Source organism: Coturnix japonica, chromosome 17 (assembly GCF_001577835.2).
Source record: "Coturnix japonica isolate 7356 chromosome 17, Coturnix japonica 2.1, whole genome shotgun sequence".
NCBI classification, from domain to species: domain Eukaryota; kingdom Metazoa; phylum Chordata; class Aves; order Galliformes; family Phasianidae; genus Coturnix; species Coturnix japonica.
In genome coordinates, this window is record NC_029532.1 from 4,827,179 (window position 1) to 4,840,946 (window position 13,768).

General features: G+C 46.8%; 1 protein-coding gene across 11 annotated transcripts in view; it reads right to left on the bottom strand.

Annotated features, from left to right (window-relative positions):
- Positions 1-13,768, bottom strand: part of RAPGEF1 (Rap guanine nucleotide exchange factor 1) — a 66,901-nt gene that overhangs the window by 16,094 nt on the left and 37,039 nt on the right. For 7 of the 11 annotated variants that reach the window (XM_015879001.1, XM_015878999.2, XM_015879003.2 and 4 more), the window contains 3 exons: positions 12,943-13,455; positions 7,313-7,515; positions 5,583-5,741 (listed from right to left, as the gene is read on the bottom strand). In XM_015879001.1, the coding sequence (XP_015734487.1) occupies positions 5,583-5,741; positions 7,313-7,515; positions 12,943-13,455 (875 nt within the window). The remainder of the gene's footprint in view (positions 1-5,582; positions 5,742-7,312; positions 7,516-12,942; positions 13,456-13,768) is intronic. The other 4 variants (XM_015879007.1, XM_015878998.1, XM_015879009.1 and 1 more) reach the window with 2 other exon arrangements.

The following is a 13,768-nucleotide window of genomic DNA, read 5'->3' on the forward strand; positions in this document are numbered from 1 at the left end:
AAAAACCAAAGCTCGGTCCATCACCTGCACCTTGCAGCAGCACCCAGCTGCTCCTCTATAAGTCTAAAAATCTGAACTGAGAATTGCCTCAGGCTCCAAGCCTGGGAACAAAAGTTTCTCCGCTACAAGCTGGAAAGGAAACAAAGGTCAGAGACCAGACTTTACCTTCTACCAGCTCAATCCTCCAGCTCCCCTCCGCTGTGCTGCAGCTCTGGCAGGGCTCCCTGCACACCCAAGGCAACTCATGGGCCATAATAGAGAGGAGCAGAGGGAGATGCTTTGGAAAGAGAGCTTAAAAGACTAGTGAATAATCATCAAAATGCAAATCCCTACCGCATGCCTGTGGCTAAAAGGAGACTGGTGCTAGGACAGGCTCCTCTCCCTTCCTGCCCATTTCTTCATGGCTGAGCAGCCCTGGCTCCAGGGACACCATCCTCTTTTGGTGCTGCCTCAGTAACAATGACAAGTCTAATCTCTGTATTTACTTTCTGCCTGGATAAATGCTCTACATTTATTCATTTTCACTTGCACGGCACAAAACACTAAATCCCTCGTAAGACTCAGGGCTCATGACATCATCTTGGCTCAGCAGATTCATTATGCCTGCCTTGTCTCCCTGGTATTTCATGATCTCACCGGCTCTGATATGCCAACTAATGCCCCGAGTCCCATGCTCACCCACCAGAAAAAGAACAGGAGCAAAGTGGATGGAGCACGTGCACCTCCCACCGATGCACTGCAACGGCTCTCAAGGAGGTGCTCAGCAATCTGCTGCCCCAGTGATGAGATCCAACGTGACCTATGAACAATCATTTAAGGATGCAGGCTCTCAGCTCGCTGCTAAACAAAGGGAACAGCACACAAAAAATCCTTTGGTGTGCTGGCATTAATTAGCCAAGCTGCTCTCAACTTACAGTCTCGCTGAACTGTTGCATCTCACAGAAAGCAGCCAGGAAGACCCCTCCTTCCTCCTGCTCAAGCAGCCCAGGAATTCCAGCTATGCAGCCGTGCTGGGACAAGAGCCAAGAATGCAGCATACTTTGAAAATGGAAAAACACCCTGCGGTGGAGATGAGGTCCAGATGGCACCATTCCTGCTGTGCCCACCCAGCCCAGCCCAGCCGGCAGCTGCAGCAGGAATTGCTGCCATGGGGTCTGGGAGGTGGACCGCCCTGAGGAGCCCTATCATCCCATAAAAGCCAGGCCTATTTTGGGAGGGGAGAGTCCATTCAAGACAACTGTCGGAATGAAACCAGTCCTCTGCCCTCCACAAAATCAGAGGCAAGATTTTAACTTAGAAGCTAATCTGTGCTTGTTTTTTCCCTGTGTTTTGCAGGGTCAGCAAGGCCTCAGCTATGGCTGCCCTGATGTAACCTCCATGGCTTTGCTTTCAGTGAAGAACTTCAAAATTATCTTTAGGAAGCTAGAAAGCATCCAGATCCTTTGAGAAAGGATGTTTTCCTCTTTCCAACTGCTGTTGGTCTGCCATCATGAGGGACTCTGACCTGCAACAGCAAATAGCACAGAGAGAGCAGGGAGAGATCCCCCCCCTCTCCCCACTGAAGCAGATTTATATACAGCTCTATCACTTGGGAAGCATTTCTGAGCTCAAAGCAATCTCCTGGGAGCAGCAGGAAGGCAGCTTGTCCAGACCTGACAGTTTACACACACTGAAAGCAGCGTGGCACACACAGCCCCATCCAGAGATGGCATCTTTCAACATCTTCAATTTGCTGCCTTTGATTGTTTGTTTCAGAACAGCCTTCCATCATTAACAGGGGCGTTACAGGATGCCCCAAAGGTCAATGATGTTAGGAACGTTTATTTGGGTTAGATGGCAGCAGATAATCTAACAGAAAACTTATGACTCCAACATCCACTAGGCACAGGCACCCAGGAACAGGGAGGAAGGGTTTTTTATAGGCGGTTGCTGATCGTAACAGCAATCTGCATCCTAAATTCAGAGCTGAACTCAATCAAATGGCTGTCAGAGCATCTGCAGCATCAGCAGCCACAGTTCTTACCTTTTAAGCAAAGCCTTCTCTGTCACCCTACTGACTCCTGCCAAATTAATTGCGATCCTGCCAGACACTCCCATATCAGATAGAGCATCTGACTCCCAAAACACGAAGCTATCAGAGGAAGGGATCAATCTTTCAGGTTTTCCTCTGCTAATGCTATTAAGAGAGAGACGTGGGCAGCGTGCCACAACTGCGTGCCCGAATTCTAACAGGAGAGAACTATGTGCACAAAATACTGGGCATTGTATAAAGCTACACCCTAAGAATATAATTACACAGACAACTATTGGAAAACACTTCCTATCTCATGACACAATTCTGGGCTTCCAGGTACTTTTGCTAATGAGGAAGGAAATGCTCCTGCAATGAATGGGTGGAAGCACGAGCTGCCAAAAGAACGGCTTCAAGCGCTGCCACAGGAAAGGCAGCAGCTCCTCCTGCTTCAATGCTTCTCAGCAAAGCCTCTGACCTGGTCACACGGCTGATCTTGCTATTTTTAAATGGTCAGCACAGCAGATGGATGGATGAGGTTTTCTGTTCCCTTGGGAAAGGCTCTCCTGGCTTCTGTATGTGAGAAAACACAAAATCCAAACCTCTCCTTAACTGGAATGCAATGAAAATGGGTGGGGGGGTGAAAGCATTTGCAAAACCTGCTGATGGTGCTATATTGTACATCTCTCTTTTAACCATCAGAACTCAATGTGATCACAACTACAGCTTCAGCTCCCGTTTGCCTTGTAAGCAATACCACCATATCTAGCGGACAGATCTTGCAACAGCAGAGCATGGAGATGAAGGCAAGGCCTTCCTAAAAAGACAACCACACAAAAACTGTGATACACGGCCTGGTGTCCCCGGGGACACTGCTTCTAGAGGCCTACACAGGGACATATAGTGTAAAACAAACATAAACCACAGGGGGAGGTGGGTTTCAGAAGCAGGATTCAGTGATACCAGCACACAACAGCACTATTATCCCACATCAACCTGCAGTGGGAATGAGCATAAATGCAGAAGGAACACAAAACAGGAAAGGCAAAACAATGCTTAAGGCTCAAGAGCTGGTTACATGGATGCAAAGCTTGTTTTCCCCTTCTCTTTGTTCCAAACTAAGGAGTCAAATCCTGCTTGGGACAGAAAGGAACAAACACACTGTGTTCTCATGGTCCTGGTTTCACAGTGGCACCCACCATCAAACCAATACATGAGCCAAAATAACTCAGCCCCTGGTGAAGACTGGAGCTGCAGTCTGGGCAGTGAATAGAACTGAGCTACAAACAGAAGCAAGGCAGAGAAAACATGCAGAACACATGTCGGAATGGCGAGCATCTTTAAGCACTTATCTGACCCTCCTCTTCCTGAACAGGCCTTAATACACACACAAGAAAGAAAAGCAGTTGCTGAGGATCTTCTGTGCATTTTCTCAGTCTGCTGAAGTTATGTGGGAACAAGTGAAAACAAGTGTTGGATTAAAGAGTTTCCATAAGGAAATCACTTGCAACTTCTGTTGGAACTGGGTGGCCAATTTGGCTCCCCAGAGGTTTACTGAAAGAAATGCACAGAAATAGGGGGCTAACATTTACTGCTCACCATCAGTGCTCACTTGAGAGACAGTGGGGAAAATGAAGACATGAGAATGACAGGAGTGCAGCTCACAGCATCCCTTGCATGAAACAGTCATTACAGGCAATGCCCAGAAGCAGAGTGAAGGAAGGGTTCTGGTCCGGCTGAGTGCTGAATGCAGGGTGTCACCCTGGGAGAGATCCAAGCTTTAACAGCTGTTTCGCATTGCTGTCTCATTAGGGATGGGGAAAATGGGATAAACCACGGTTACAGTATTATATGGGTCAGCTATGAAGCATGTAAGGACATTGGCATTTTGCAGCTCAGAGACAAAGAGACGCTGTCAAATGAAAATAGCATTTCTGCCTGTCAGAAAGGAGACCGTGAGATTACCATTATTTGAAGGCATTAATGGAGAAGCCACCATTTTTAATTCAGTTTGCTTTCTCTGTGCACCTGACAGAGCACTGCCCAACTGTTCTCACTGTTACTCACGCTTCAACCACTTATTTTCCCTTCAGCAAACTCTTGCAGATGTGAGTAAGGATTTTCTAATGCAACTTTAGCATTTCATCAAATAATTTCATCAAATATATTCAGGATAACGTAGTCTGAATCAAGATCAGAACAGTTGAGAGTATGCAGTAACCACTTAAATCAGGACACTTCTAAAAGTGGAAATGCCCAGGTATTTTTAGAACATTACAGTATCATATTTATAGCCTCTCAATTAAAACAAAACCAGTGACATGCTTTTATCCAGTCTCATAGTTCTGTGCAATGGAGAACTCAGTTCAACTTTTACAACTGTTTTCCACACATCTATGCAAGCACCAACCTCACCACATCAGCTTCCCCGCTCCCAAGGTTATGCCATTGCTGTCCCTCACACCAAAGGAAGCCAGAAGCTTCATGGCAAGTGAAGTTAAGGAACTCGTCCTCGAGTACTTCCTTCTGCAGGCCCAGCACACAGCATCACTGCCATCCACTTTCAGAGAGTGAGTCAATGTTGAAACGTGAAGCAGGCACTGATGGAGTGGGAGGATAGTTTTCAAATACTCAGTATTAAACTAAAGCACTTTCTGAGTTTTCCCTGCTCTTCCCTGATAACATCTCCAAAATCAGAGTAATTTATGAAGCATCCAGGTTGCTGTTAAAGCAGTCTGTTCTCAGCTGTCACCATGCAGGCAATCAGCACAACCAGATAGTTCTACACGCGAACACTTCCCACACTGTTGAGCCACTGGAATTCCATGGTTAGATTTCATTTCATTACATTAACACTCTGTTGTTGCTACCATTTAATTTAAGCAGCTGATCATAAATTCAGGCAGCGCTGTAAGATTATTCTTATTTCAATTTACATTATGTTCAGCTCCTCCTGTGGTTCTATCTTCTGACTGCTCATCAGGGCTGGAGGAGAAGAAACTCTGCTCATTTGTCAGCAAATCTGAGCTTGTTTGGGACCACGGGGATGTGAAGAGATGCAGACAAGCAAATATGACATGAATGATGCGGTAGAGGCCATTTGCTAGGAAAAAATAACATTAGGGAGCTGTATCCACTGTTCCATGCATTTGGCTAAATCCATCTATTTCAAGGATGGCGTCTCGTTATTTATTCCTCCAAAGGCCAGGCTCACACAGCAGCATTTAATCGTCCCATCCACAACACTGGAGTGATGCAGCAGAACACAAAGACTGAGTGGTGCCACCAGCAGCCTGGGGGCTGTGCAGGTCAGAGCAGCGTGCCTGAGCATCCAGATCTCCTCCCAATCCCAAGACAAACATCCATACAGACGTGGCACGAAAGCCTCATTTTCCCTGTATTTCAGTTAGCTTTCATCACCTGCCTTACAACAATTGAGTTCAACAATCCCTCCCCCACCACAAAACCTCACCCAGAACTGGCAGCATTAGCACAGGGTTTGCAGATGAGCATTTCATCACCAGCACAAACACACACACGCGGGTTACAAGAAGCACAGAGAGCAACTCACCGAATGCACAGGAAAGGAGCTGTGCCGGTTGAGAAAGGAGTTAGAGACTGACATAGTGAGGCCCTGAGTGGCACCGGTGTCCTCGGGAGTGAAGGGCACTTTAGTTTGCTGGACACAGTAGGAGACAGAAGGGAAAGAAGAGGCAGCATAGGAGGCCTGCTGAACAGAGGGGGAGAAAGCAAGAGACAGGAGAAACAAAGAAAGAAAGCACAGAAAAGGCTATGAATAAAGGGTAAGAAACGCTAACTATAATACAACGCGTATAATGGCTTGTTAAGCAAACAGCTATTCATACAGTTCATCAGAGCCAGACACACCAACCTGCCTTTCTTCAGTTCATGGGGGTGTGTCAAAAAATCACAATTCAAATCTTCTTTGTTTCACAAATCCCTTAAAAACAAACAGCCCAGGACAGCTGTGCCAGGGGGAAGCACGCTGCTCCTCTCTGCCCTTCTTCTCCATGGCACCAGGGCAGATGCCCAAAGGAGCAGGTATGGGCAGGAGCAGCTGCCCAGCAAGGAGCTGCCCCTTTAGGCTGGGCAGCAGCTGACTCCTGCAGATTAGCAGTTTTTTGTGGTTTTGTTTTATTGGTCCATTGGCAGATTGGAAACTTGAGACCCTGAATCCCATTACAGTAAGGGCCTGACGGAGGCCAAGCTGCACGTAGGCTTTCTCAGCTCTGACCTGTTGAATATAACATACAAACATTACACGTACAAGCTATGAAGCTTGCAAGAACGGACTTCCTAATTATTATTTCAGAGGAGCCCATCCAGCAGACTTCCCCGCTGCTGGAGCAGCTGATGTCCCCATGATTTGCTGCTTCAGAATCTCTCAGGGCAGTGGGAGCAGTGGAACAATAGAAGCTGATGACTTTTCCAGTGATTGCTGAATGAGCCATTCTCTGCTTGAACCACGTTCCCAACTGGAGATGAAGGCAGAGGCACCAGGCTGCATTTTAAGAAACCTCTGCTTCAGGGCAACTGCAAGCAACACCTTGATAGCATCAGCTTGCAAGACTAGAAGGATACCTGGCAGGCAGAATGGTGACATCTTGGCTGCACAGATAATGATTAAAGAGCAGCAAAGAAATGCTTTGCTTCGCTCACAATCTGCTAATAGTTTACTCTTCATCAGAAACGTTGCTCTGCCCCTGCATTTCATCCTGGTTTGTTACAGCCATGGCCAATCTAAATTAGGTAACAGTGAAAAACAGGTAAACTCCTAAATCACATGTATGGACTGACATTGGAAAAGCATGCAGGAGTTAAATAATAGCTGTACCAAAGTTCTGTGGCTCTGGCAAAGACTGAGCCATAAAAGCAGTGATTATGTTTAAATGGTTATTATCAATGGCATCCTTGACAACAGTTGCAAAACAACATTGGGAACAGCACTGCAGCAACCTCATGGAAAACTGTGCTGCCCAGTGTGTCAGAATCTTCACAGCAACAGACATGACATGTGTCTCTATTCTGGCACAGATTCATGTGGAAGATGAACATCTCATTTTTAGGGGAAGAGCCTGAGTGTAGGGTTAGAAAGGAACAGAAGAGCTCAAAGTAGATGATGCAAAATGCCTAAAAACCATGTTAACGAGTTGGCAAGGAACACAATGTGAACATCAGTGAGAACCCACCCCCTTCACAACCACTGCCTGTCAGAAACAGGAGCAGCAAACACAGAGCTGCTCCAGGAGGGGCAGGGAAATGCACTGCCATTTCACTTACCAGCTGCCGCTGCTTCGGTGGGAGAGCAGGAGGGGGAGCCAGATCTTGAGAAGGGTCTAAGCTGATAAAAGAGTCATTGAAGCCATAGACCTCCATGAGGTGCTTGTTCTTCTGCTGGTAGATGTGCTCGTTCTGCGGGGTCTGGTAGAACATGGATGGCTGTGGCTCTGAGTAGTCCTCCACAAACTGCATGTACGCCATCACTGCAACACATAAAGTCACACTCAGTGCCTGCGTGCTGCAGCTATCCTGCCATGAGCAGGATACATAGATCTGACAAAAGATGAGCTCAGTATGTTAGTGTGGAAGGAGAAAGACATCTAGCATCATGGAAAGACTACTACAAAACCCCAGAATTACTAAGGGATCTGAGAACTGGAACAACAATTGTATTTAAATGTCATAAAAAGAACTAACCAGGGACTTGCAAATACGCCGTCACATACAAATTACTCTCTGATCATCCATCCCCTCCTCCGGATAAACACACAGTTGTCAGGCTGTGTAAGTCTGGTCATTAGGCAGCAATTATTCAGCTCCTGCTTGCACTTCAGTCGCACAGCCGACATGAATGGATGATTTCAGTGAGAGCTGTAAATACAGCCATCACAGCGCAGTGTTTGTGCATCCTGAAGCTGGTTCCCACACCAGCTCCAAGGCAAAACCTTCTGTTCACCTGCCAGTGCAGAAAGGCAGCCCAGCCTACTGCAAACAGGATGCAGCCGTGCAGCGTGCCGGCAGGAAGGACCCGCTCTGCACCTGCCATGTGCACCTTTATTCACATTTCCTCCAGTGCTTTTGACTTTGCTTAGAAACGGAGCTACAGCAGCTGCCCCTTCCCACCCAATGACATCCCTCCTCCAGAAAACGGAATAAAGAAGGGAAAAAGCTCAGGAAACCTCGGCTGGTCCATTTCAATCCTGAGCGGTAACACCTGCTGTCCCCATCCCATGACCCCACACTGTGCTGCCAGAGGACAAGCTGCCCATGTCCTGCAGCACTGCCAGCTCCTGCAGAGCTCTGCCAAGGCTGCTGCACTCCTGACCTGCAGCTACACCAGCCCAGCTCCTCTTCCTCCCCCAGCTTCCCCCTGGTTCCTCAGCATCACGCAGAGATGTCAGGCACCATCCCTGGTGCTTAACCCCTTCCTTTTCCAAGGAGGAATGCCAGAAGCTTCCAACTGCATGCACATGTGTCAGTGTGTGCTGTTGTCTGCTCACCTGCTTGTATCAGCACTCACATACAAGCCAAGTCCAAGTGTACTCCACTTTCACACAGCATCACATGAATTCTAAGACCTAACAGTGAATGCTTTGCCAATATTCTCTTTCTTGAAATCACACTGAAGGTGTGTTGGTGCAGAAAGTTACTAAAACACTTTGAGTTTTCAAGTATCTACAGTTGACTCCAGTATTCCCATTAATATCTGTGCCCTGAAAAACATCTTAGTATCACCCAGCTGCTTCGCAGGATAAGTTCTGCACACATCTTAGGAAACATATTTCTCTAGTGGCAGAAGTGAACTGAGGATACGGGTCCTTGGAGAAGCGTGGAGGACAAGAGCTCGAGGGAAAAGATCACATTTTTAGAGCTCATCAACTTATTAGGACAAAAGCCAAGAATTCTGGCTTAGCAGTGCTGACATAACGCAGCTGATACTGCTACAATCAGACCAAGTCTTCATGCAGAGTTATCTACTAAATCTGTGCTGCACTTACTGCTCACATCTGAAGACATCTCAGGATCAATAGCTGAGAGATGCTGGGTTCAGAAGTTTGTTTGGCATTACAGACTCAGGAAGTGTTGGTGAAAAGCGCAGCACATTAGATGCCTGCGTAAAATTGAATTACCACAACTCAAGGTAGTGAGCCTGAATGCTGTTGAGAGCCTTAACTCAATCTGGAAGGGAATAATGAAGAGCTCTTTTATCTCTGCTCTTTATGAGGCTAATGCATCCCGCTGCATGGCAGCTCCTGTGCCTCGCTTGTTAGAACTAGTCCGGGGCTGGTGAGCGTGTCTCTGCTTCTACTCTGTCTTCATCTGTTTTTAGGTGAAGCAAAAACCAACTGGGATGGTGAAATACAAACCTGGCTCAGCAGCAGAGATTGCAGAGCACAGATTAAATAGGCATCAATAAATTGCTGCCAACCCTCAGCAGCAGAGTAAGGCAGCAGCACCGCTCCAGAGATGGCTGTGAAGGCTCTTCTCTTCCCCCCACCTCCCTGGTGTGGTTTCAGACGAGGCAGATATTTAAAAAGCAGATGGGAAATTACATCACCAGCTCAAATCAGGCCGCGTGCCCTGCAGCAATACTACAAAGAGGGAGGGATGGGGGCTGCAGCCTCCACCGTGAGCAGCTGGGGTGGGGTGACAGTGTCTAAACAGCACCTTGGGAGAGAAGGGAGGGGGGAGACAGAACCTCTCCCACCACGGCACCATGCGCAGCTTATGTCAGCTCTAAACCAAGGCAGAAAGAATCTGAAAGGAGGGTGAGAAAGAATTAAAAACTAAACCAATCTCTGTCTGTGGCAAGGAACACCTCCCCTGCAATCTGCTCACAGCACCATGGCTGTCGTTTCTGAAGGAGCTGAAGCTGCTCAGGGATTTCTAGCACACATCAGCTCTGCCCGCATGATGAAAATCACGGGTGCTGCTCACACTGCAGCAGGAGTTGGCCAGCAGTGCTATGGGAGCCCTGCAGACTCAGAACAGCAGTTCTAGGGGTCTGCAAGGGATATCTGGAACAAGGTATATCTGCAATGTTGATAAGGCACAGTAGCATCTGATGAAGAAAAGCCACTGCAGGTCTGATCCAAACTCCTGGTGCTGCCCGTGTTACAGCCAGCCCTGCACAACAGCATTGGATTCACGTGCATAGGCAAGAGCCAAAGTAATGGCAATTCTCAAGCTGCACCACATGTCAACTCACTGGAGAAGTCAAGGTTGAACAAGCCAGTCCTTGCTGTCACCTCTGGGAGGAGAGCTGTTTTTCAAAGAGCATTATATGCTGGCTAAGCCCAGACTGCCCTCAGCATGGTTCCTGCAGTTGAATACCAGCTGCTTACAGGGCACCAGGCTGCACTTTGTTCCCACTGACAGGGAAGGAAACCTCAGTAAGTGCCTCACCACTGGTTTGCAAGCTGGCTGGGGGCAAGATTTTGCTATTTCTGACTTCAAGTTCTTCATGGCAGAAGTTCTTCCCTGCCCGTGTCCTGCACAGCAGGGGTACGATGCTGGTGCTCAAGCAGAAGTCTGGAGTAATTTGCACTTAGCACAGTAGAACAGCAGTAACTCATAACCATCTAAAAGGTTTATTACTCCCCTGTTTAAATTATAGAGATGTCAGCTCTTGGGAGGTCCCTCTGAGCAGATCACAGCAAAAACACATGGTTAACTGAGTACAAATTATTAATAAAAGACCAAAGTCTCCACTGTAACATTTCCTGACAGCTACCAAAAGATGATCCACAACAAAGGCACTACAACCAAGTCATCTCTGCAACAGCTCTGGATCACTCATGTGTCTCTTCAGGGTCTCACAAATGCACTGGGGCTGTGGAAGCAGTGCAGCCTCATCCAAGTGGTTACACGTGAGGATCTGCATGTGTCAGTCCCTGGGCCAGAAAATCCTGGGCACCACCACCTGAACAGTGTTTCACTGACCTGAAAAGCATCAAAAACAAAAGGAAAACTAACAGCCACAGCCCCGTGGTGCGATACACTGCAAAGTAAAGCATATGAAACAAGTTCTCAGTGTCAAAAAAAGGCCATTACAAATTTGCAGCAGTCAGGTATTCACTCAAGTACTCTACTTTGCATCAAGGATGTTTAATCAAACCCACGGAGCTGTCAACACATTAGGTAACACCTTCTCCCGTTCCTAACAATGCAATCTGATCAATCCTCTGAGAGCTTCTGATAGTGCCAGATGACACTTAGCTCCATTCTAACATCAAAGGAAGCTCACATACAAGGCTTTGCCGCTGAGGTTAAAAGTGTGTGTGGACAACAAAGGAGAAGTTGGCAGCTAGAACTGTTTTTAAGTAATTCCTCAACATCTCAAATAGCAAGAGAAAACAAAGAGATAGGGTTTAAAGTGAGAAGTAAATATCCTAGGTCTCTCCCTCAACCATCACACTGTCTCCTAGTGTGACCTATCCCAGCATCTCTCCCCACTAAAGCTGCTTGCAAGTATGGAAGTGCATTTCCCCACACCCACCCCAGACTGCAGGGCTTAACATCACCTGCATCCAGCCCTCATCATTCAGATACAGAGCTCACAAGGGGCTGACCCTACTGAAAGTCCTTGCAATATCTCATTCCCTTGCAGTTTATACTGAATCCAAATATTTTGAACAGCAGGAGCCATAAAAAACAAACCTATGCAAACGCCAGCATTTATTTCCTTTCTGTCACCTGCAAACCAGCATTTGAGCTGCATTTTGGTTGTTTTTAGTATATTTTGATGTTTGCTTACCAGAGATGGACAACTGATTTGCAGGGGATGCTGAATGACCCTACATTAACCTGACCTTCACCTTCAGGCAATCTGATTAAAATCCTGGAGGGTTACAAATCTGGAGGCATTACTGAGGCACAGAGGAGATGCTTTCCATCAATGCACTTATAAAAGGTGGCTGGCATAGTAAGCTACATAGGCATGACCAGAGCACAGATAACCCTGCACAAGACACCAATCTCACTCCTTTTCCCAATAAAAGTGCTATTAATTGTGGGAATGAATCAGAAGGTCAACTTGGAAGCTCCAAATCAGCTCTTCACTTGGGCTGCAAGCCATACAGCTTAATGCTGTTCACCAGACCTTTTATGTACTACTTCTTCATGCAACTGCAAAGCTAGCCAGTGACTGGTAAATAATATATCCCACCATGTAGTCCACAGCCTTCCCTGACAGATCAGTTTGTCTGCTCCACTTGCAAGAGGTTTCACATATTTTCAGCCATGAAATCAAAATAAGGTCAAGAGAGCTTGAATTGCAGTCAGCACTCGTGTGCCAGGAGTCTGACTGGGGATGTAGAGCCTTTGCATTTAGAGGCTGCTCATTTTAATGATGTGGGAAATTCTCAGGCATCCAGGAAATGAGATCCCGTAGCTAAAGAGCAGCATTGGACATGAGGTTAACAGTGTTGTCCTGCACAGCTATGTGAGTGACTATGTCTCTATTGCCAAATAACTGCACTGGCAACACTCAGTTTTGGACAGAAAAGGAGCCTTTTCCCTGAGCTCTTGGAGAGTACCCCATTCTCTTCTTCTGGGCAAACATTCATAAATGTAGGGGAGATGGAACGGACATGAAAAGGGAAAACGATCCAGGAAAACTTGGAAGAGTGGCTCAAAGCTTCACACTTGTGCAAACAGAAGTGAAACGTTCTCTTTACAGTAATGAAGATGCCACCTCCCCTGGGCCTGCACCACCCCAGGCTCAAACAGCCACTTCTTGTCCACCAAAGGACTGGCATTTTCCTTCCACATCTGATACTGACCATAAGCAATGTCAATACTTAGCCCAAAGGCACTACCTTGGGGTCACCATTACTTAGTGGCCATCAGAAGCACGGCAACTGGAAGAGAAAGGTAAAAGTAAAACCCAAACACAAGATCTTGCTTACTGTGTTTGTTTTTCTTCTCCGGCAGAGGTGGTGGCTTCTCCGGGTCACTGTTAGAATCTGGAGCAGCAAAATCAGCAATGAATTCAACTGGCGCTGACGAGTTTCCTTGTTGAAAGGGCAAAATAGGAGCAAACGGCGTGCAGGATACTGATGAGAGAGACCCTGCATTCTGCATATCATCCTCTGAGATGTTATCATATTGTGAAGGGTGTCTTTCGTATGAGACCCTGCAGCCTGAGTCTGAAGTCTGAGAGGCTGCACTTCTCCTCTTCTTTTCTGGTAAAGCTGGAGGGGTCTCTGTTGGCTGCACAGCTCCTGAGGGGCTGCAGAATTCCAGTGGAGAAGAGCTGCCCTGTGGGAGCTGGAAAGCGTGTCCATGGAAAGGGGAGCCAGACTCACCCAGGGACTCTGGCAAGGGGCTGAGGATACCTGGCACCTGCTGAGGTATCTGATCAGCATTTGAGAGGTCCTGCTGCAGGAATTCATAGTCCGGATCATAGTGATCTGACTGGTCTGGTTAAAAAGAAAAAAAAAGAAGAGCCAGCCATTAGTTCTGCTCTTTTACTGTTCAGCCCTTCTCAGTTCTGCCCATCTCATTCCACCAGTTAACTAAATCAGTTCACGTAATCTGAGTGGTACTTCTTTGCAGCAAGGACTATTTTGCTCTACTTTCTGTAAAATCCAGGTTTAAAACTCATATCTTTATTTCTTTATGTTAGCAAACAAATCAAAATTCAATAGGTAATTAATTGCAGAGATTGCAATATTTCACATTTATATTTTTGTTTTATTTTCTAGTACCTGGAAGCACCACTGAAGTCTAACA